General features: G+C 39.4%; 1 protein-coding gene across 15 annotated transcripts; it reads right to left on the bottom strand.

Moving 5' to 3' along the window:
* Window positions 1–23,483, bottom strand: tau (microtubule-associated protein tau). Of its 15 annotated transcripts, none has more exons than XM_070281873.1 (9): window positions 16,970–17,085; window positions 14,820–15,552; window positions 14,607–14,650; window positions 13,352–13,541; window positions 13,066–13,268; window positions 12,160–12,345; window positions 11,399–11,416; window positions 10,784–10,942; window positions 3–315 (listed from the first exon to the last, which is right to left on the bottom strand). In XM_070281873.1, exons 1-9 carry the CDS (start codon window positions 16,985–16,987, stop codon window positions 130–132), a joined length of 1,737 nt encoding a protein of 578 aa, XP_070137974.1. In that variant the 5' UTR covers window positions 16,988–17,085; the 3' UTR covers window positions 3–129. The 15 variants fall into 15 exon arrangements, with proteins under 15 accessions (XP_070137976.1, XP_070137978.1, XP_070137974.1 ...); XM_043212155.2 differs by lacking the exon at window positions 3–315 and adding an exon at window positions 675–8,614 and having other exon boundaries at window positions 16,970–17,080; XM_043212154.2 differs by lacking the exon at window positions 3–315 and adding an exon at window positions 9,833–10,059 and having other exon boundaries at window positions 16,970–17,084.
* Window positions 23,484–23,599: the final 116 nt, after the last annotated feature.

The raw sequence follows: 23,599 nt of genomic DNA on the forward strand, positions 1-23,599 counted from the left end.
ATTTTGATTTTAGTGCGTGCCTTGATTTCAACTTGTGAACAAATCTCCGAGTGTTTCGATTGGGTGACGTCTTGTGCAACATGTGGGGCAGCCAAGGATCCTGCGAGGTTGATCATCCAGCGGCTGGCCTTAGTACAAGCGGAAGGGCTTTGAGTGGACGGCCTGTCCGGGCTTCTTCTTGGGACCCGCGCTCTTGGGGCGCTTGGTTTCCGAGTTGAGCGAGGGCATGGAGACGGAGAGCACCAGGCACTCGGCTGGCAGGGACATGGACGAGGTAAGTGTGGTGGCGCGTTGGATGCGGGGCGCCTTCCAATACTGTGGGGAATTCGAGGAATACCAAAAAGGACACGCTTTAAAACAGTTCGAGAACGCCGTTGGAAAATAGGATAGAAAAATTGTCGCAGCAGCTCGATTGAGATGGTTGAGACTTACAATTTGCTTGATCAAAATTTATTTTTGTTTCGATTACCAATGCATCCAATGAGATAGAAGAGGATGTGTGCTCGTGCGTGGCTTTGTTGGAACGCTTGCGTCGTGGGCGTGGCTTGCCAAATATTATATATAGTATATGTACTTAAGGATCTCCAAAAATTTGTCTATCTCAAACCAATACGATACGAAAGGTGGTTCGTGGCTGTTGGATCGCAAAAGAACTAAGTGCAACAACGCCGGGATTTGGTAAATGAAAAACGTTTTTTTTGTTTGTTTATTATGTTTAAATTTTGCCATTGTTCTTACATTTTGTAACAGGGTGTAAATAAATCGTGAGAATGATGCGCTTGACTAATAAGATACAAATTAATAGTAAAAATATGCTTATAAGTTTTAATCAACTGTTCTGGTTTGTTCTGGTCTGTTCGGTTTTTGGTTCGTCTGGTTGTGGTTCGCAAAAAGTATCTAAACCGTTTTAGTTAGTATCTAATCGTTCAACATTTAAACGTCAAGTGTAATGGGTGTCGTTCAACATTTTCAACTAAGCACACAGTTTACTCGTACGAATCTTGTATAATTTGCTTAAATATTTAGATACTTTTATGTATATATAATTAAATGTTTGCACCATAAGTTTTCAATAAAAAAAAATTATCTTTATTTTTCTTATGTCCAACTGGTTACAAATATTCTTTATTTGAAGAACACCAACCTACTACTTGTAGATCTTAAACTGAACTTCACTCCTAACTCTGACTTCTTTTACGATCAAACCTCGGTTTTGGAGCTTTCGAGCTTTACTTGAGTGTGTTTATTCTAATTGAGTGTGTTTTATTGTTTAGGCTGAGAACTTTCCCGATTGGACTTTGGATTCTTGCTTTTGAATTTGTTTTTGTCTTTGGTCCCGAAATTTGAGTTTTACGATTGGGTTTGGGGATCTGAATTATGGGAACGTGCTGAATGCATGTTTCCCTCGGTCTGTTTAGTCTGAGGATTTTTGTTTATAAGTACTTTTCCATCCTCAATTATGTTTAGGTCTGATTTGGGCTAGGATCATGTTCGGTGCATTTGCCTATTTGAATCTAAGTCTCAAGGGTAAGTTCTGACAAATACTTAATGTGTATGTGTGAGTGTGTGGGTGTGTGGACATTTACATAGTTTATGTATAATGCTATGGATATGTCACTCCCCCAACCTTTGAATTTGGCCTGTCCTCAGGTCGATAGATTTGGGTATAACATGAGATGCTCTCCTATGTTCATATTAGGTTGATCGTTTACAATTTCTGGAATCTTTGGTGTTTCTTCCTTTGGTTTTACATATTTTACAATTAGTTTCTTCGGTAAACTTTTGAACTTATAGAATAGATACAAAGATAAACTTATAATTGTAATTATAAAAGTAGTTGTTGTTATTATTTGGAATACATTATAATATTTTGTGTGTGTTTTTATAATTTCTTTTGTTTGGATATATGCTAGCGGTTCTAGTTTTGTTACATTATTACTGACATAAACTGTTTGGGTGTAATCTGCCATTGTATTTGAAAGGATAAATTCATTCAATTGAACCGAACAATTAAGGATTTTGATAAGGTTACTTCCGCTTATAGAAATTTCTTTATTAATGCAATTTTGATTTAAAAATGTTTTAGGGATGTTCCATGTCAATAAAATATTTGGTTCAATATAATCAATTTGAAAATTTTTATGAGTTTTAGTGTATTTACAACCTGTATTTTCTTGTTTAATTATTCCATTTATACATTCGTCAAATACAATCTTTCCTGTTTCTTTATCAAATACTTTTTCATCATGTAGGAAATACTTATTGATCGTGTTCTCTGTTAGTATGTTATTGTCTTCATCTGGGTAGGGAATAATTTCGAAAACAGGGGCTTTAAATATTTCGGTAGGAATGTGGGACATAATCAGAATTTCATTTGTATTAGTTTTGAGCCAAGTGGAAGTTTTGATTTTAAGCAATTTCTCGGAATTCACCTGTTTTAAATTATCATGTTTTAAAAGTTTGGGGTTAAAAATTCCAAGTCTAGTTAGTTGCATTCCTAACTCAATGTCTTCTATGTATTCTGTGAAGTGTTGTAGATTAAATATTAGGACGTTAGCCTGTTGCTCTTTCTCTTCCTCGTCTCTAAATTTGTTGATTAAATCTAATCCATTGTTTACGACATCAATAATCTTATTCAAATCATTACTTTGAATACTATTCTCAGTTAGTGTATCGATTTTCTGTTCTAACTCTTCTTTATCATCCTGATCCAATGTTCCAAATAAGTATTTGTAAGTTGTTCCTACAATGTTTAGCAACCCTCTTTTGCTACGTTTTGCGATTTTAATACCATTAATTTCTCGTTGAAGTTTTCCCACTAAATATTCTATCTGCAATGTTCCTTTGAATTCACATGCTTCTTCTACTAATTTCTCAAAGATTTGTTCTGTTTTCGTAATATTTATGCTTATAAAGTGATTCTCATAATTAGTTGGAATGTCTATCGTGCCTGTTTTAAACATTAAGTATCCATTTTGGGCTTTTATCGGATTTATTTCGATGTTTTGTCCATTCGTCATTTGAATTGAAGTAGTTAATATAATCATAAACATAATAATTTTATAGAGGTTGTTGAATCCATTAGGTTTCTTCTGTTTGTCTGGAATTGTTATATTTACTTTTATTAATTATTTTTTTCTTTTTAAATTTAGATTTATAATGAGTAATTTTCCTGCCTCTATTGGTTTCTTCAAAATGTTTCTCATCAACTTGTCTGATATTTCCTGTCTTTTTAAACGGGTTAGTTGTTTTTGATTTTACTAACGGAGATTGCTTATATTTGGTATCTATTTCATAATCATGTCTGTCTTTATTTAGTTGATTAATCTTATTGATTTTCTTATCCTGTGTATCATAATCGGGTGTTCCTGCATACATGAAAATATCGGCTGGTACTCTGTTTGTAGCATTATGTTTTGTTTTGTGATTATAAATGTAAAGTATTAACTCGAATTTAGTGTACCTATTTTCAATATTTGTCTCACTTCCAATGATTCGTAGTTTTTCATTAACTGTCTTATGGAATCTTTCTACGTCTGATATACCATTCTTACTTGTTGTTACCTGAATTTTTACTCCTTCCGAATCTAACCAGTTGTGTAAAGCTACACACATAAATGCTGAATCCTTATCTACTTTAATTTCTTGTGGTTTTCCCATTTCATTAAATACTTTCATTATTGCTCTTTTCGCTTCTAGCCAATCTTTACTTGTTATTTCTACTAATGAAGCAAATTTTGAATACACGTCAATACAAGATAAAAACTGTTGATTACCTACTATATAAAAATCCATTACGTATTTTTCACGGATGTTTTGTATTTCTGGGGTGGTTTCGAAAGAAAGTTTTGTGTTTCTATGTTCTGTTTTAGATATGTTACAAATTTCGCACTCGTTAATAATGTTCTGGATTAAGTTTTGATGGTCAGGGAAATAGTATTTTTCTTTGAACCAATTAATTGTTTTTTCTATTCCTGGATGTAATAGTTCTTTATGTCTTCCCAATATTTTCTCCTTGAATTCTGCGTATGTCAAGATATCTTCTAATTTAGTTGTGCATCTTACTAATTTTGTTAAATGATTAGAATTGATTATTTCTACGAAAACTTTCTGGAATGTTGGGAAATCTGAGTCATTGTGCATGTAAATAGCGCTTTTCTTTGTACATAAATATTCTTTAATTATTTCTTTTGCCAGGTCTTCAGTCATTTCTTTATAAGTTATTTTGATTTTGATTTTATGAAAATAATGCTGTACGTTCGTTTGGTCTTCATTTCCTTTTATTAATTCGATTTGTCTAGGGAAATAATTGAATGGTCGTTCCGTTATTGGTATGTAATTTTGGTTGTCTTCCTGTGCACTATGTACGGTTGCGCCTACACTTTCGGCTACTTCTCCTAACATATTTTCTTCTATTTTGGTTCGGGATAAAGCGTCCGCTACATAATTTTCTTTTCCGGGTAAATATTTAATTTCGTAATCAAATTCATTTAATTTTATTTTCCATCTCTGTAACTTCATGTTTGGTTCTTTGATATTATTCAGCCAAACAAGAGGTTTATGATCACTGAGTATTTCAAAACGTCTTCCGAATAAGTAAGATCTGAAATATTTCGTTGCCCAAACGATCGCTAACAATTCTTTTTCTATCGTGGCATAATTGATTTCATGTTCGTTTAAAGTTCTGCTTGCATAACATACGGGTTTATGGTTTTGTGATAACACTGCACCGATTGCTATATTACTTGCATCAGTTGTTAAAGAAAATGTTTTACTGAAATCAGGATAAATAAGTATTGGATCTGAAGTAATAAGTACTTTTAATTTTTCGAATGCTTCTATGTAATTTTTACACTTTATATCAATTACTGCTCCTTTTTTTAATTTAACTGTCATTGGTTTTACAATATTAGCGAAATTAGGAATGAATTTGCGATAGAAGCCGCATAGTCCTAAAAATGATTTTATTTGTTTTGGGGTCTTAGGTATTGGAAAGTTAGTTATAGCATTGGTTTTATTAGGATTAGGTTTGATACCACTTGTAGTTACGATATGACCTAAAAATTCTGTTTCCTTTTTCATGAATTCACATTTATCCAATTGTAATTTCAAATTGGCATTCCTTAATTTTCCAAAAACTTTCTTAAGAGACAAAATATGTTCTTCCAATGAAGTGGAGAAAATAATGATGTCATCCAGGTATACTAAACAATCTTTATAGATTAAATCTTCTAAGAGATTGTTCATACATCTTTGGAAAGTTGCAGGGGCGTTTTTAAGACCAAATGGCATACGGGTATATTCATAATGCCCATGTTTAGTTGAAAATGCAGTTTTTGCTATGGAATTTTCATCCATTTGAATTTGGTGGAAGCCTTTGGCTAAATCGAGTGTTGTAAAATATTGGCATTTTCCTAATTTGTCTAGAATTTCATCCATTCTAGGGATCGGAAATTTATCGTTTATTGTGATTTCATTTAAACTCCTATAATCTATTACTAATCTGAATTTTTTCTTTCCTGAAGCATCGCTTTTCTTTGGGACTATCCAGATTGGTGAACAATAAGGAGATTTCGACTTTCGAATTATTCCTTGTTTAATCATCTCAGTAATTTGTGTATTAACTTCTTCGTCAAAAGCTTGCGCATATTTGTATGGCTTTTTATATATCGGGTCTTCGTGTTTTGTTTGTATTGAATGTTTTATTGTACTAGTAAAAGTCAAATTTTCACCTTCCTTGTACTGAATATCTTTGAATTCAAACAAAACCCTTTTTAAATCTTTCTTTTCCTCTTCATTTAAATGTTCGAGACGAAATTCGTTGCATTCTCTAAGTTCGTTGTTTATGGAAAAATTAAATGAGTCATCTTCTGATAGAGGTGGATTAAGGCAATCTTGTGCGGTCTCATCCTTTTCCTCTTTCTTTTCGATTGACTTTGGGCTAAGGCATTTTGGTGCGGTCTTGCCCTTTTTAATTTCTTGTTCGGATGATTTTGAGCTAAGGCATTTTAGTGCGGTCTTGCCCTCTTTATCATCTTCACCATATTCAATGAAAAGTTTTTTGTCTCCTAACGTAATTGATTCATCTTCATAATCTATCTTAGCTTTACTTTCTTTCAAAAAATCTCTGCCTATAAGTATGTCATAATTCTCTGAGAATTTGTGTAAGAAAAATTTTTGTTTTACTGGGCAAATTTTACTGGGATTTAATGTAATGCTTTTAAGTAAGTTAATTGGTCCATTTATTGTATAGACTTTCTGATTTTCGTTAGTTTCTGCAAAATTTCCTGAGTTTTCTCTCATGATGTTAATGGAAGATCCTGTATCGATCATTGCTTTGAGAGTTTTACCTTTGACTACTACTCTGATATAAGGATACTGTTTTCGTTTTCCGAGGCTATTTGCTGAAAATTTACGTCCATTCTACTTTGGGCGCTTTCACTTTCTCTCTGTCTCTTAACAGGTGCATTTGGAGAATTATTAGAAGTTGATGCCTGATAATTCATGGGGTTCTGAGCTCTACCTTGATTTAAATTCCTTCTGAGTTCATGATAGTTGCCTTGGTTTTGGTTTCTGGCAGGTGAATTCGGAATATTTGTTGGATTGCTTGATCCTGGATTATAATTCAAATAATTATTTGAGTTATGTCGGGGATAATGATTTGAATTATTTCTCGAGTAATTTTGATTCTGTCTTGAATTACCCAAATTCCTACGTTGATCATAATACCTGGTTTTATAATTATCGTATGGATCTGAATCCCAATGGCCTAGAGTCATGGCTGCCTCTTTTAAGTTAGTAATAGTTGTAATATCTCTTTTCGATAGTGAATTATACAATCTGTCCGGAAGTTTCTTTTCAATGCAATCCCTGATTGTTTTGTTCAATGAACTTGTATAAATTGTTTTATCTGTCTGATCCATTTCTAAATCTAACTTATTTAAAACTACGGATGACCTGATTTTAAGTTCGTTTATGAACTTACTGATGCTCCCTGGGTAAGGTGTTTGATGTACGTGGCGGATGACATCTTCGTATGGCCTATGGTCCTTGAATGCTTTAATCAGGGCCAGTTTCGTCTGCATCCATGTTGTGGTTTTTTCTTCTGCGATGACTGCTTGTGCTGAGTCAATAATGGTCCTCTCGATGGCCCCGTAGATGATATGGTTTTGCCTCACATCCTGTGTTGGGTATAACTGCAACAGATACTCGACCCGTGTAATGAATCGGCTGAGCTCTATTGGGTTGCCGTCGAAATAAGGCAGTTCCTTGATTTGTCCAATCAATTGATTGAGATGGATCTCGGATAACTGTGGTGTCGCCATTTTTATCGCTTTTGAAGTTTTTGTATTGCAATATTGTCGCACGAAAATTCGTGGAGTTATTGACCGAATTGGATTTTTAATTAATTGTCTTTATATACAGTCGCACTGCACATAAATTCTTTTGCGGATTTCTTTTAGTCACTTTCGCTGATCAGGATAAACTAGTCGTATAGTATTATCCTTCTTTGTTGATCAGTACCGATAACTTGGTGTAAGGACCTTTTTAGAAATCCTACCGACTGCGCCAATTAAATGTTTGCACCATAAGTTTTCAATAAAAAAAAATTATCTTTATTTTTCTTATGTCCAACTGGTTACAAATATTCTTTATTTGAAGAACACCAACCTACTACTTGTAGATCTTAAACTGAACTTCACTCCTAACTCTGACTTCTTTTACGATCAAACCTCGGTTTTGGAGCTTTCGAGCTTTACTTGAGTGTGTTTATTCTAATTGAGTGTGTTTTATTGTTTAGGCTGAGAACTTTCCCGATTGGACTTTGGATTCTTGCTTTTGAATTTGTTTTTGTCTTTGGTCCCGAAATTTGAGTTTTACGATTGGGTTTGGGGATCTGAATTATGGGAACGTGCTGAATGCATGTTTCCCTCGGTCTGTTTAGTCTGAGGATTTTTGTTTATAAGTACTTTTCCATCCTCAATTATGTTTAGGTCTGATTTGGGCTAGGATCATGTTCGGTGCATTTGCCTATTTGAATCTAAGTCTCAAGGGTAAGTTCTGACAAATACTTAATGTGTATGTGTGAGTGTGTGGGTGTGTGGACATTTACATAGTTTATGTATAATGCTATGGATATGTCACTATATATATATATATTTGTATGTATATATGAAGTTCTTGTAATACATTGAGATATATAATTATGTCTGGTATCTGTATGATAAAGAGTGCATTGCTCAACTAGTCAAATATACTTTTGATTTTCAAACCAAATACGTATGTGGTGTAAAATAGATGTATCTGCATCTCATTGCGTGCTTGCACCTCTATCGGATTGGTTTTTTTTTTGTTCAATTTTATATCTTATTTGTGTGTGGGGGTGTGGAAATTATTGCGTAACTTTCGTTTGGTTTTTGCTTTGTGTAGCTTTTGCTTAGATAGTACATTTCAAATTAGCTGGTTCAATGTTCAATAATCATTTCACATTTCAATCCTATATTTTTAGCAAAGAAAAGATTCAGATTTTCAGCTCGACATGCAATTCGGGCATTTAGCTTTGTTGATTTAAATTTTCATCAGCGCCAGAAGCCGTCATGGATGGTAGTGGACTCTGCGTTCAAGATAAAAATATAAACGTGAATGCGTATCGATTGCACAAAATTATAAAATAAGTTTCACAAATAAATAAACCATAAGCCTTGTTAAAATCATGAATTTCGGGATTTGGATTTGGAATGAATAAAAGTCTGGGGCATACATAATGTTGCAAGCAACTTTGCACCTGAAACCGCTTAAGGATCGTATATAAAATGTAGTACGATAGTTGGTATGGTATGGTATGGGGTGCAGGTGGTCTGGCAAATCAGCTTGGATCGGTACTAACGGTTCGGTTAGTCTATCACAGCACTGTTAAATATTTAGGTTCATATAACTATCTATATACGCAACGGACACATCTTAGAAGAACTCGCAACGCACATTAACTTACGGGGTTTTACTTGATCGAATCAAATCGAATCGAATTGTATCGGATCGGATCGGATCGAATGTTTCTATTTGTCATTTTTTTTAAAATCGCATCGTACATAGTAGTTGTAATAGCAGTAGGCGATAAATAACTCTAATGGACGTAACAGTGTACGAATTTCGAATTTAATGCACTTAGTTTCGTATGACTAGCCTAATAAAACGTGTATATATATTCCTATAATAAACGAAACAAAAATATTAAGCACAGAAATGAAGAATACACATAAAAATTCATAATTTATGTTAATTTAAAACTGATGTGAGTGTTTTGAGGTCAATGTTTGAATGGGTTTTATTGTATTATGAGCCGGTGTAGTATGTATGAGAGCAAAGCACTTTTGTTAGATGATATAAATGCTGGGCAGCCTTTTCCTAAACCGTCCTCAGGGTCATTGTCTGGGATTCGGGGGTTCTTTGAGCAATTGTGGATCGGTATATTGTTCAAAATTTGTACTATCCTATATAATATAAATTTCTTCGACTGTTTCAACTAAATAAATTTTCATTAAGGGACTACATACTAAAAGGAATTAACAAACATTGAGCCTCATGGCCTATGCTGTCCTTGCCCCTGGGCGGAGGCCTGTCTTCCATTGAACTTAATACTACAGGTGATCCTCCCAAGGACAGGACAGCTCACATCATCTATACACACTCCAAGGATAATCGTATCTTATTGGACTATGCATAAATATATATACTATGTCGGTTTAATATACAATTTAAAATAGAAACTCTTGCAAACTCATTCGAGATTTTCTAGTTGAGCTTTTCTAGTAGAGTTCAGTTGTGTTTAGTTTCATTTAGTTGTGTTTTAGTCCTGAAACAGTTTAATACTCGTATTTGGCTTTAGGTACAGTACAGTAGTTGTCTCAGTAATTCTTGTTTGTTGGTTTATCGATAATTTATCTAAAGCTAGGGAGTTCATTTAAAAAGCGACTCAAATATACTGTTACACACACAGTCTGGTTTACAGAGACCGAATTCTAGATGGATCGTGGCAATCAAGCGCCCTTGCGCCGCAAACTACAGTTAGCGAGAAAGAGAGAGAGAGCGATTGGGGAAGAAAGAGAAGATTATAGTTTAGAGAATTGTGTGTAAAAACGTTAACACTTCTGGTATGGAAAGCGCTTTTCTACCAATTTGGTCATCGCCAATGAATCTCAGTTTGAGTTTGAAAGAAATTCATTTTTAAATGTAACGTAAATGTAAAAAAACTAAACTATAAAAAATCAAAGAAAAGAAGAAATTTTGAAAGAAACAATAATATTACCAAATGCCCTCCTTTCGGGTACATTTCGAGACCTAAAAGTGCCAAAAATACTTTGTCCAAAATGTTATTTCTCATCATTTACAATTGCGCATGAACGGATTGATCTTTTGATGGTAAGGAGAGTTCTCTGAAAGCGGTTCGGGTTAGGAGGTGGTGTCAGTGGGTGGGTGGTGCGGTGTTTATCATTTTCGGATGGTGGGTGGGTGTGTGATGGTGCTCTGTTAGTGGCTTGATTGTAAACCATAAAGTGTTAACCACAAATGCAACGCAATTAATTACAAATACTGATTACACAAAAATGAATTTCTCGACGTAAACACAAAATGGGATATCGATAATATTTATATATTTTTTTTTTTTGCTTAATACTTTTTGTTGCTTTCGTAAAAAAATGAAAAATAAATCTATTAAATCAGGGTTAAAGTTAAGTACTATTATTTATCCGTAACTACTTGAGCTTATGTACACGTAGTTTACCTGTGTTGGTGGTGTTGTCAGTGCAACAGAGTGTTCAACATTTTTCAAATAATCCTTATCATCGAAAATCTTCTTTTCACCGCCACCGGGCTTGTGCTTTACATTATCCAAAGAGCCAACTTTGCTTTGTGCCTTAATTTCTAGTTTTTGCGTTTGAATCTGAAAAGTAGCACCGGCACCGGCAACGTACAGAAAATGATTAGAAAAATCTCGCTTCAGACTTCAGGCAATGGGAAATTTCGACTGGGGTTTCGACTTTTCCACAAAACTTAATGGTTGTTTTTTTTTTGCAGGTGGGTTATGGACACACGACAACAGCCAATCGAGGACGAAACTGAAATTTGGAGGTTTTCATACACAGGAACAGCAGAGTACAGAACACAAAATTGGAATACACCATAGGTTGGGATACACACAAAGTACACTAGATATTCTAAGGGAGGGTGTTGTGCCTTGGGGAATCTCAAAAAGTGCGTTGTTTAGGTGATTCAAAATACAAAAAGGAAGTAGATAAAATACAACACTATAATGCATCTAAGGTATCATACAAAAGCACACTCAGAATGCAGACAAACAGATATTTTTTGAATCAAAAGAGTTATCACGACTACTTACATCCTTCGGGTTGTTATCCTTGAATTTGTTTGTTAAATGGTTTAGTTAAAAACAAAATATAGTTTCCAAAATATCATTCAAAAATAAAGATGGAAAAATAATAAGTTATTCTCAATTGTTTACAGTAGTTTTGTTTTGGATGGGTTAGGAACTGAAACAAAATGGCTTTCTTGCTAATCTGAGCCCCAAAAACTAGACTATGTGTTTTTTTTTAGCACCAAGTTGCAGGTATATTTACATCTCTTGGGTGTTACCTACCCCACTAAGTCACTACTCCTCCTCATTATACAAATTCTCATCCAGGCGCTTGTTATTGGCGCATTGGTTGACAATTTTGGAACCCTCGCCATAAATGATGTTCATCTTTCTACCAAAGTTCTGTAAAGTTGTTTGTTAAAAGAGTTTTTATGCGAGTGTTCTGGGTGTTAGTCTCTAGTTTTTCCATGAAATTTAACTTTGCAGCATGCTTTTTTTTATTTTTCAACTAAAAGAACATTGCAGCTCATGCACCGATGGAAAAGAAATAGTTATAGAATGCCCATGCCCATGCCAGTTATTTTTGTTGCTGGTTGCTGGAGGGTTTTGAAAACTTGAACAAAACGAGAATAGAGCATCCAAAAACCAACAAAAGCCAACAGCAATCGGAAATCATACTTAACCGCTACAAAAATCAATAGGTACTCGTTCGGGTCTCTGGGTCAAACTCAAACATGAAATCGATTCGGGGGGTTTGAGGTCATGGGAGAGAGGTGACTGCATACCTTGATATCACCGCCGCCGGGCTTATGTTGCACGTTGTCCTTGGAGCCGACCTTTGACTTGGCCTTGTCCTTAAAGTCCATCTTCAGGGTCTCGATCTTCTTGTCGCCGCCCCCGGGCTTGTGGGCGGCATTCTCCAGCGAACCGATTTTCGACTTCGCATTCCACTGCAACTTTGTTGAAACTATCTACGGATTTGCAGTGGATTTTTGTTTTTTGATTTGATTTTGGATTTTGTTTTGGTGGTGAAGTGGTGGACGGTGGTGGTGGAGCGAGTGTCGGGTGCAGGAGTCGATGTTCGTATATTGTAAATAGATACAAGGTAGTAAACGATTAGAACCGAAAATCAAATATTGATCGAACGAACATCCGGCAATGCATACTTCCCGCTTTCAATGTCAGAGGGTGCCACCCAGCTCTGAAATATCCGGCGCGGATGCAGATGCGGATACGGATTCGGGTTTCGGTTATGGGCATTAAATGGCATACGCTACATAAGGCAACGGAATTATGCTGCTAAGTGTCGCTTCGAATTGGTAATTGCATTTCCTACAACAAGATACGAGATACAAGATACAAGATACCGTGCTGCCGATTGCCAATCTAAAATGGGCGCAATATACATCAAATCTCAAATCGCAAATCGACCGTGAAATTGATTTTGATTTTGCCAATATTTTACTTTACGTTACTCGACTATACTTTACGCTTGTTTATTGGTTTGGAGAGCTTTTCTCAGTTTTAAGTAATATAAGTAAAAGCCATTTGTAGATGAGATAAATTTACAAAGATTTATGAAAGAGAATTACTATGTCCTGACAATATTGCCAGAAATGGATACACCGGTCCCGCCCCACAGAAGATAAAGACCCTAGAATCGAATTCGTTGGAACCCCCGAAAAACATACCTTCTTCTCACCGCCCTTGGGGGCATACTTGTCGTTCTTGGCCTCGATGCGTGGTGCTGCCTTGATGTCCAGCTTCTTGGACTCGATTTTCACATGGCCACCACCTGGCTTGTAGGTGGCATTATCCAAAGATCCAATTTTGGAGCGAACAGCCTTCAGATTGGGCGAAGGTGCATGTCCAACCTGTACCTTGTTCATTGGAACTGGAAGAGGTAGTGTTATGTGGGATGTATTATTCGAACAATTCCTTTTTTTATTCATTTTTTTGGCTTTTAGAGGAACTCACCTTTCTTGACTGGCTCGGGCTCTGGAGTCTTGAGGAGCAAGCGATTCTTGGAGGCGCTGCGCGACTTGGGAGCCGATTTGTTCGAGGGCGTGGCACTCGGGGGACGCGAGGTGCCCGACTTGTCCGGCTTCGATGAGGTCGATGTGGGAGTCTTCACCGGTGAGCTGGGCGAGATGGGTCCGTTTCGATCCTGGGACACAAAAGAGCAAAAAGTTCATTTTACAAAGCGGAATGACACATGGGACTCTGCCTTCACTAATTACTAGCAAGTAGGTCGAATCGGCCATGATGACGAGATGCATCTTGGGGCTGGCACGGAGTACGCGTTTATTATTAACCATTTACGACTGCTCTCAACACTCCCAGGCTGGCCGGAGCAGGAGCTGTCAACGTAATGCCATTGGCATTTATGACTGCCTCCGGATCTGGCCATTCGCCTGCCGTTGTCGCTGTCGATGTCGATGTCGGTACGAAGGACTTGTGTAGTTTATGCATTGTTTTATCGATTGTCGCCACTTCGTGTCGTTTTTGCATATGGATGGGTATTTATAGAGACAACAACTCCAGTGCGGAATCATACATATACAAGTGTGTGCCAGGCCCTTCCCCCAAACAGGCCCCCAACCCAAATGAATCCTCGACCCGTTTCGTGTTTGGCACTTATCTAGGCACAGATATCACCAGGGAAATAAATCGTTTCTTGGTTTGGCAATACATATTTCTTCGTTTTTTGTGTGTTTTTTATTCGGAGTTTCCACCTCGCACCTGTGAAGCTCACGTTCGGCATATATATTATACTCCGTATTGCAAAGATAGATATAGGTATATATTGTTTGTTCGACTTTTTGTCGCACTTTTCTGCGGGTTTTTCCGACTCGCCAACTGCCGTCTGCCAAGACAAAACTTAGTCTGAACTTTGGCGTCTGCACACGAACACGGGCCAACTTTTTTTGAACTGAGCTACGGAACTGTCGCCGACAAAAGTCGGCTCTGCCATATCTATGTATATGGTCGCTAATGGAGCGTGGAGCTTGTAGCTTGTATCTTGCAGCTCGCTGCTCACCCGCTGACTGGCCCGCCTTTTACAGATATTTATGATTTGTGAACCCAGACAGACAGAGACGGTCAACGGAATTAAATTAATTTGTAGTTGCCAGTTCCAGTTAATATCCTCTCAATTAACGAAGACACAACCGAAGTCACATTTATGGCCAAAAAGTTAACTGGTTTATGTACAATCTTGGCTGGCACTCACCTTCTCCTGAGTTGATTCATCCACACCGCTGTCATTGTCGCCTTCTGTAATGAGTTGATAACAAATTTTAATAAACTGAAAATTGTATAAATTTTATATGGTAAATTAAAATCTATGCAAATAATAAAAACTCAACACTATATCTGAATAAACCCTAAATTATAAATGGCTTCACTTTTGGTAAAATATTGGAAAATGTTTCTCAAATCTTACTGAAACCCGGCCCCTTCCTGGAGTCTACCGCCGGGGGGCTCGTCTCGAATGGTGGCTCCGTCTCCTCCAGCAACGGGGAGCCCATGGGATCGGCCTTCATATTGAATGACTTGAGAGGAGTCACTGCCGGGCCCATGATCACGTCATCGTCGTCGTCATTGTTGTTGCTGTGGGAGCCCGCCGCTGAAAGTGGGCGTAGTAGTTGCGGTGGCTGTTGCTGCTGTTGCATGTGTTGCTGCTGCATTTGTGGCGGCTGTTGCTGCTGCTGTGGCATGGGCGGTTGCTGATTGAAGGGCGGTCGGAATGGCGCCTGCAGTGGCTGACCCGGCGGAGGGCGGGCAAATGTTGGTGGCGGCGGTCGCGTCATGTTCTGTGGAGGTCTGGCTCCCGGTGGCATGCCAGGTGCTCCAGCCGGGGGATTCCAATTGAAGCCTCCGGGCGGTCGAGGGGGACCTTGTCCGGGTGGACTGAGGGGGCCACCGGAATTGGGCAGCCGGGCCTGCTGCAGATTCTGCTGACTGAGTTGCGGTGTTGGCATTCCCGGTCTCATCGGTGGACCCATTAGCAGGTTGCTCTTGCTATCCGTGCTCCGCAAAGGAGGTGGCATCTGACCCGGCCGGGGTGCCATGTTGGGTGGCATCGGCGGACGTGGACCCATGCCAACCATGGGACGAGCTCCGGCGAATGGGGGACGCGGTTGTGGCTGCGGCGGCCCCACACCAGGTGGACGCATCTGCGGTGGCAAGACATAGTTCTGAGGTGGTCGTACATACTCTGGATTGGGCTTCGTTTGGAGCTTAAGATTGGGAGTCGTGGTTGTGGTTTTGGGTGGATTGGTGCGTTCTGTAGGCGGTGGTGCATTATAAGCGGTGGGCTGCAGCGGCTGTCTAGGCGGTTGCCGAGCTCGTTCCTCGTACAAAGGACGATCTAAAGTTCCACTTGATGGAAGATAGTCTCCAATCTGCTGAGTTCGCAGTGGCTGCTGTTGCTGGGAGCTGTTAGGAAGCTGCTGCTGTTTAGATGACTCTGGTGCTTCATAAACAGGACGATCTGCAGTCGAATTGGTGCCGTAAAGATAGTCAGATGTAAGCTGAGATCTTAACTGAGGCTTAGGACGTTCAAAGGACACAGCATCCGGTTCGTAAGAAATAGATCTTGGCTCTTGTTTTGGACGATCTACTGCGGAGTCGGAGATCTGTCGTGGCTGCTCGTAACTTTGGCGCTGGCCATAGTCCTGGCCAGAGTTTTCGTTAACACTAGCGTACTCCGCTTGAGAGCGCTCCTTCGCAGTGCCGTACATCCTGGGACTAGGACTTATCGCCTGCGGTGTCGGTGCAGAAATGTGCAAGTGTCGGGTAACCCAATACCCGGCAGGGCTCCGGCGCCACAACTGGCGGCCAATGCCACACATATCCCCGCCAGCTCCTGGCCCGCCAAGTGGCCCATATCATTTGCATATGTATGGTCATATATTGCCAAAGGTTTCGCGTGGGTTTCTGTGGGTGTATGACTGTGTATGGTAGTGTGCTACTAGGGTGCCAGTGTGCTGGTGCAGACGAAGGTATCAATATATTTCTCATTGAGTGGGTGCTTTCAAATTTGATGGCTCTTTCTGCATTTGTTTACATTTTATTGTTTTGGTATTTTGCGCTTCGGTTTCTGGGCTATCGCCTCGCCTCGCTGTCGGCCTGGCTGGCTGGCTGGCATACTTTGGGCTTTGGTTACCATTAGGGAATTTTGTCATGAAATTCGGTTGCCAGTTGTAACATGACCCAAATTGTTTTTGTGGCTTATTGATTCAACAAAAGTTTCAGTTTGGCAGTTCTAAGCCCCCAAAATCGACAGAAGAACCAATGGGAAAGCCGCAAATGCAAATGCAAAGTTCGAGTCGTTCGAAAACGAGACGAAATCGCTGTTTGATTTGTTGTTTCGCAAAGGGTTTCCACCGTCAATGGATGGATGACATGTCCTGCGGTCGACAAATGATGTATGCAAGGTCGCCGGTATAATACAGCCATTAATATTTCTGTTTTATTCAAATTATGCTTGCTGACAGGCTCGTAAATCTGTGGCATTGTGCATAAGCAATTTGATTGGATTTTTAGTGCAGCTCCAATGGGCGAGGATGTAGCCAGGATGTGTGTACTCACCGCATCGGTATCGCTCATATCAGAGGCAATGTGCTGGGACTACTGCTCGAATTTAAGTCTCGACTGGTTCTAGGCACTGCCTGGCAATTAACTTTATGCTCTTTTTTTTTACCCAGAAGAGAGAAAACCAAAAACTTTCGCATTTAGTTGTGAGGTGTGTGTTACATTTGACAGGGGAATCGATATAATTGCACAAAACTCTTTAAAGTTCTGCCTTTTTGCGGCAATTGGGGCATAAGCACGTGCAACACCCGAGTCTACTAAAGCAACTAAAGACCAAACTACAAGTTGTGCCGAGTCAGAGTCGGATTTGCCAACTTCCTGACTGACTGGCGGCGGCAAAGAAGCCCAAGGAAGGGCAAAAAAGTGCCAACAACAGTGGAAAAAATACAAATAAAATAAAAAAAAAGAAGCCTGGCAAGCAACTGCAAATTAGGGCCACAATGATTTGTTTCCCCTTGTAGGCTGACATAAACCGAAATTCCACACAATGTTCATGTCAACCGCAACAACGACAACAACAACTGTCATTTGTGGCCAAATGGTCTTGGCCAAATTGATTATCAACAATCGTTGGCAAGTCGCGACAGGTGCAGTTGCAATTCCAGCTGCAACACATAAACCACAAACTTCTGGGCCTCCCACCTCCTCAAAGTGGGGAGTTTTCTAAGCACTCCTGCCGTCTTTTTTTCAATTAGATTTCCTGTTCGCCAAGCAAATAAAAAAAAAAATGTTGTGTTAAACAAAACTTTGTCCTCGGGCAATTGAATTGTTGCAGGAAGCAGGAAGGAGCACTGCAGTTGCTGTTGCAGTTGCAATAGCGATTATTATCACGGAACAACCACTATCAATTGTTGCAGTTTCGCTTTAAAACAAGTGCCCATGCAACTGTATCGATTTTTCTAGCCAGAGGGCAATAACTTGGCCACGTACAGTCTGGGGAAGGCTAATGCACTTTGCACTTTGCAATTGCCTTTCACCGCAAGGATACGACTTGAAATACGAAAGTAAGGAGTTTTCTTAACAAACCAGTTACACACTTTGTTTTGTTTATCGTTCAAGTTGACAAAATATATATTTTGTTATATTTTTTAGTCCAATTCTTCAGTATTTCGAAATAGGTTTTTTATATATTTTATTAATTTAGTGAATATATATTTAAGAGATAATACTCTGCTGACTAATATCGCGCCGCGACGTCAGCTCTGACTGATCTGACTGTTTGGCGCGAGTGTTAAAACTCGACTGCTTTTATTTGCTTTGAAAAATTTCGAATTACAATACTTAGAATTTGTTTTGATACGCCGCCCCATGCCCCAATACCCCCAGGCCCGCTAAAGTTGGACTTTCGTTGGTGGCGGAGCCGCTCGTAAACTTCTCGGGGCGCATAAACAGAAATTGTCCTTGCGCAGTTCAAAGAGCCGCCAAGCAGGAGCAGGTTATTTTTGTGGCAAAGACTGCTGCGCTGGCGTTGCCTGGCTTATTCTATTGACATACAAATTTATTAGTGGGGCGCCGGGGAAAAATGCAAATTCAACACGCCAACAGCTTGGGGGCGAAACAGGGTCTAGGGATAACGCCAACGGTCTAACATCGCCCGGTAGCGTTGATTTTATATGCAGATTTCATTTGACTTGATTAATTTAATGGGCACTGGGGGGAAGCCTAGACGCGCATTTGTGCACTGTCGTTTCTGGCGCAATCCTTTGCTAAAATGTACATACATATATAAAAATCTAATAACAAGCCATACCGAAGGAGGAGCTGCACAGGCACCGATTGCCACGCACCGCATTACATTTATTACGGCCTTCCTATTATTCAGGTGTTGTTGTCATAGGTTCCCCTAATTGTTGTCTATTTACAAGCAGCCATCACGCAAGAAAGCAGTGCTTCTAATGCGTAGACATAAAAGTAAACCAGCGACGATCCCGTCCGACATGAGGGTAACTTAAAATACCCTGATGGGTTTACCAGGAGCTGGGGTTCCCAGGACTTGGTTCTTTACCCTAATTCGATTGTCAAGGTTAGTTGTCTGAGTTGTCTGACACACCAGAAAGGTTTACTTTTTAGCCTGGTCACCTAGGTTGGGTTACTATTTATTTGGTTTCAATATATCCATAAGAAAATTCTATTAAATATTTACCATTTTGTGAAGCCATTTATATTAAAATATGAGCCTAAATAATTTAATTTTGGTTGTAGTTTAACATACCTGTAAAAGAAGAAAATAAGTATTATTAATAAAGAAATTACCACACATTATTACGAATTTATTTAATACATTTTTAATTTAAAATTATGCATATTTAAGTTAAATAAACTTAAGCCTTTTTTTCAAACACAATTCGCCGCTTTTCTTGGAGCCATTTCGCCGAAGGTTTGCTCACTGGCTTAAGCCTAGACACCAACCCATCAACTGGTAGCCCTGGTTTTATAGGCCCAAATGTCTGGCAACTGTATCCAAGTTTTTGAATATTTATTTAAACCAAAAGCTTATTACTTAATGATTGTTTGTTTCTTAAATAAATGATAAAGATAATAATCTTTTTTTAAAACCTGCTTGCAGCTGACTTAAGCTCATTTTATAAACAAAATCTGCTTTAATTAAATACGTGTTTTGGCTTTAATTCTGCTGATTAGGCAAAATCTTATGCAAATTAAGTGCATTTGAAACAGATACGCACGCAGCCCAAGGCCAAAGTGCCGAAAGGGGGTTGCTTGTGATGCCACCCCCGAATTGCTTTCGTTTTCAGTTTGTTTTGCTTTTTTTTTTTGGGGGATGCAACCGGACTGTGCTTACGTAGTGTCTATCGGCATGCCTTCCTTTTGGTTGGCTTCCCTTGGTCAATTTTGTGACTACGTTTCGCTCATTGATTATTCTATCCGGCGGAGGAATTCCTGTGAGGGAGGAATTCCTCATGTGGTTGCTGCCGCCTGGACTGCGCATGTGTTTCGGACCCAAAGTCCTGCGGCGCAAAAGATGAATCACAGTTGAGCTGAAGTGTAGAATTTTAGACAAAGCTCATTGAGCAAGGTGCGATGGGTGTACAAAACACACCCTTTAACTCTTTCAAAAAAGAGGGTCTTAAAACGAGGTTAAAATGGGAAAATGAAAAATAAAACATGGTTTTATGTATTCAGTTTCACTTATCAATTAATCAGGAGTAAAATTTATGGCTTTATTGACAAGGAACTCATGTATATATTATCCATTTTTGGTATGGGGTTTGGTAACTCGAACATTTGTATTTTTGACGCACTTCGATTATTGATTGGCTGCCACAAAATGTGGCAATTGTCTGTGCGACGGTAGCCGCACGCACGAACATGCCCCTCCAAAACGGGTGATGCCACCAACAAATATGGACTCGGCCCGACCAGAACCACAAATTATGCGGCGTTTGTCCAAAGAGACCATAACTTTGGGATTGGAATTGGGATTGGGTAACCCACCTGAACGGCTCGGAAGACTCCCCGAGCATTTAGCGGGCGAAAGTGCATAGATACATTTCTCCATAAAATCGTGAAAAATCGAGTAAAATCGAGTGCATCGAAATCCAAATCAAAGCAGGTCCCATGGAGTTTATTGAACTGGAATTGGCAAGTTGGTAGTTGCGCTGAAGCCATTTGACAACTCTTTTGTTGGCTTTAATTAAAGGGTAGCACGTACTAAGAGGGATTTGCGTGTCGCGTGCCACACGACACTTTGTTTGGGGGAAAACAATTAAGGCAACACCCCATGCTGAGTTCTGCAGCAGCACCCACTCCCCTTGGCTCCTTGAGTCCTTAAGCCCAACGGATATTCAACGCTTTATTAATTTTAGTCGCAAACTTTATTGATCAAACTTTTAATTTTGTAATTAATTAATGAAGCCGAAACTGTGCCGCATTCCTGGCCTTAACGTTGAGATGCATCCATCAGATACACATTGCATTAATATGCCAACTGGGGAAGCACAATAACAACTTAATGAACGCTTATTGTGCGCCATCTGAATGCTAATTGTTGCACCTTACTTTGGATGCATACAAAGAAAAGGGTTATTTTTTTGAATCTATATCATCCCAGTCGTTAGATAGGGGTTTTAGAAGAAATCTATTCACAAATCAAGCTTTAAAGTAAATCGATTTTACTGAATAATTAATTAATCATAAAGACCATATGCGTGCGGGGAGCCATGCGTATCCCAAAGTCACAAAAATCAACCATTCGTCTTGCTTGAATTGCTGTGACCGAGGCGCGGCCAAAATGCCTTACAAATATGGCTCAAATATTCGGTAATTGATTCAATTTTGTCCAACTCGAAGCGGAAACCTTAACAATTAGCAGAGTTTTTAAAGCTTTTCGTTAAACAGTTTTTGAGACCAAAAAGTAAGAAAAAAAAATGTTTTTGAAAACTAGCACACGCCCCCAATAGACACAGCCCAAGAGACTAAGAAAAGAAAACTGTTTGAATGAGAGGGGGAAAATCAATTGCAGTGGAAAATGCAAATGAGAAACGAAAATGCCGCTCAGCTGGCAGCGTTTCTTCTTTTTTTTGTGGTAATTGCAAAAGCAAATGCAAAATAGGTGACAGAAACTGCAGCGATTCTTGGCTATTTTTGTTATACTGTGAAGAAAAAAGTCTTAATTACGTCACACGGCGAATATTAAAACATTTTTGATTGACATTGCACTGAGTGGAAAGTCGAAAGAAAGCCATTTCACCTGCTTATCAAACTAATCACGAGTACTGTGCAATCTGGATGATATATTATGTATTCAGAGCTTTTGCGGTGACTTCATGTGGATGGGAGCGTTGATAGTGATCAGTAACTATATTTTTACTTTTATTAAAGGCACAAAACAATGGCTGGGTGGCGTTGTTTTTGTTTATTATTTAACAGAGCCGGTTTGCTCTTGACTTGAACATTTGATTTAATCATCGCGGCCTGAGGTAGGGGTGTTCTGCGAGTATCTTTGCCACACTCTCGTGTGAACGTCAACTGTTTTGTGTTTGAAACAAATATGAGTATGGAAGTGGCGAAACAAAAGCAAGTCGCCGGGATTATACCCTTTCCGAAGAATGGGGGTGTATTAATATAGATACATTCCCCGGCAAGCCAATCGACCCCATCCACAAAAATTGCACTGAGCTTGCACTGAACACCAGCACGAGCTCAAATTGCTGATAACTTTTATCGCAGTCGGCTGTATCTGTATCTGATGGATACACACGATTGTGAGCCGACACAATGCAGACGCTGCTGGACGGGGGGCATTAGGCACAATTAAAAGCTGCACTCGCCCGCTATGTGGGTGGTTTTGTGTTACAGTTGCAGGTCATTAAACCAGCAACAATGAGCCTGCCAGCCTGCCAGCCTGCCATCCTGCTATTCGTACACATCCTGCCGGCAGTCGAGCCGAGCTCTTTTTCAAGAGCTTGCCATAAACTTGCCGGGGTTAAGCGTTCGAGCAAATAGATCGCGCCCGTACACTGAGCAGCTATAGCAGACAAATCTATTTGCATAATTTGCCCCTCGACAGCGGTGGCGGTGGCGGTGGCATGACGTGAGTCCTCCGGCTGCATGCTAAGCTGACATAACCATAGACATCAATGTCCTGGGGTGTGCCGGCACACAATTTCTCTAATTGAGCCATCGCCGTCAATGCAGCTTAGAGGCGTGTCTGTGGTATTGCCCAACTTTGCCTAATTGATTTTTTTTTCGAATGAAAATAAAAACACACACGGCGTATGCGTAATGCGGTGTGAAGTCACTTCGGCTCCGTCTTTCTGGGCCTCTTACCTTTTTGATCCTGATTAGCCCTCGCTGGTGCAGGCTTTTGCAATTGTTGTTGTAGTGGTGCAGATGCTGGTGGTGCCAGTGGTTGTTGCTGTTGTGGTGGTTGTTGCTGTACTTGTTGTGGTTGCGGTGGCTGCGGTGGTGCTTCCTGTTGCAGGTGGGACTCTCCTAGAGCTGGCACAGCATCCAGCACTGAGCTTTTCTCCATGACATCCGCCATATTGAAAGTTGGACGAGTGTGCGTGCGTGTATGTATGTGTTTGTATTTATCCTGTACTTATTTTCCTTCGGCGGCTGCACTCCAAAGAGAAAGGACTTTCGATGCGGGCCCTCCTTTAGCTCTGTCGGTATTTTTGTGTGTGTATCTTTGAGTTATATTATTTCACTTTTGCACTTCTTTTACTCGCGATGTATATCTTTGGAATGCCTTCGGTTTGCGGTTGCCTTTCTATTGCATTATTTTATGCCGACAACGGATGAGCACTGAAAATTCGTTGCAAAAAAATAGCGAACCGTTTAGCTGCTGATGCTGATGACAATATTTATGTTTTGAACTTTTTGCCACTCTTTGCTCACTCTCACTTCACTGAGGCACTCTGGCTAATTTATTTGGATTTTTTCAAGTGCAAATAAGAAATTTTGTAAATCGGCAAAGCAACGCATCACCCGCACGGTCGGCTGTTTTGTATCTTTCAGGTTTGTTATCTCGTTTTCAACTGATTTTCACGACGTTGAAAATTCCTAACTAACGTCCGAAGGCGCCGCGCGCCGCTAAGCTTTTTCGTAAGCTGCGGAAATAGCTTTTTTAGTACACGGTATAAAAGGGTATATTAAGTTAAACAA

Source organism: Drosophila bipectinata, chromosome 3R (genome assembly GCF_030179905.1).
Source record: "Drosophila bipectinata strain 14024-0381.07 chromosome 3R, DbipHiC1v2, whole genome shotgun sequence".
In the NCBI taxonomy this organism is placed as follows: domain Eukaryota; kingdom Metazoa; phylum Arthropoda; class Insecta; order Diptera; family Drosophilidae; genus Drosophila; species Drosophila bipectinata.

Bases quoted from the DNA above. Each gene is read 5' to 3' on its own strand.
- tau (XM_070281873.1), bottom strand. The intron at 14,651-14,819 runs GTAAGATTTGAG...AACTCATTACAG, and splicing joins CAGGAAGGGGCCGGGTTTCA to AAGGCGACAATGACAGCGGT. The intron at 13,542-14,606 runs GTGAGTGCCAGC...TTTGTGTCCCAG, and splicing joins ATGAATCAACTCAGGAGAAG to GATCGAAACGGACCCATCTC.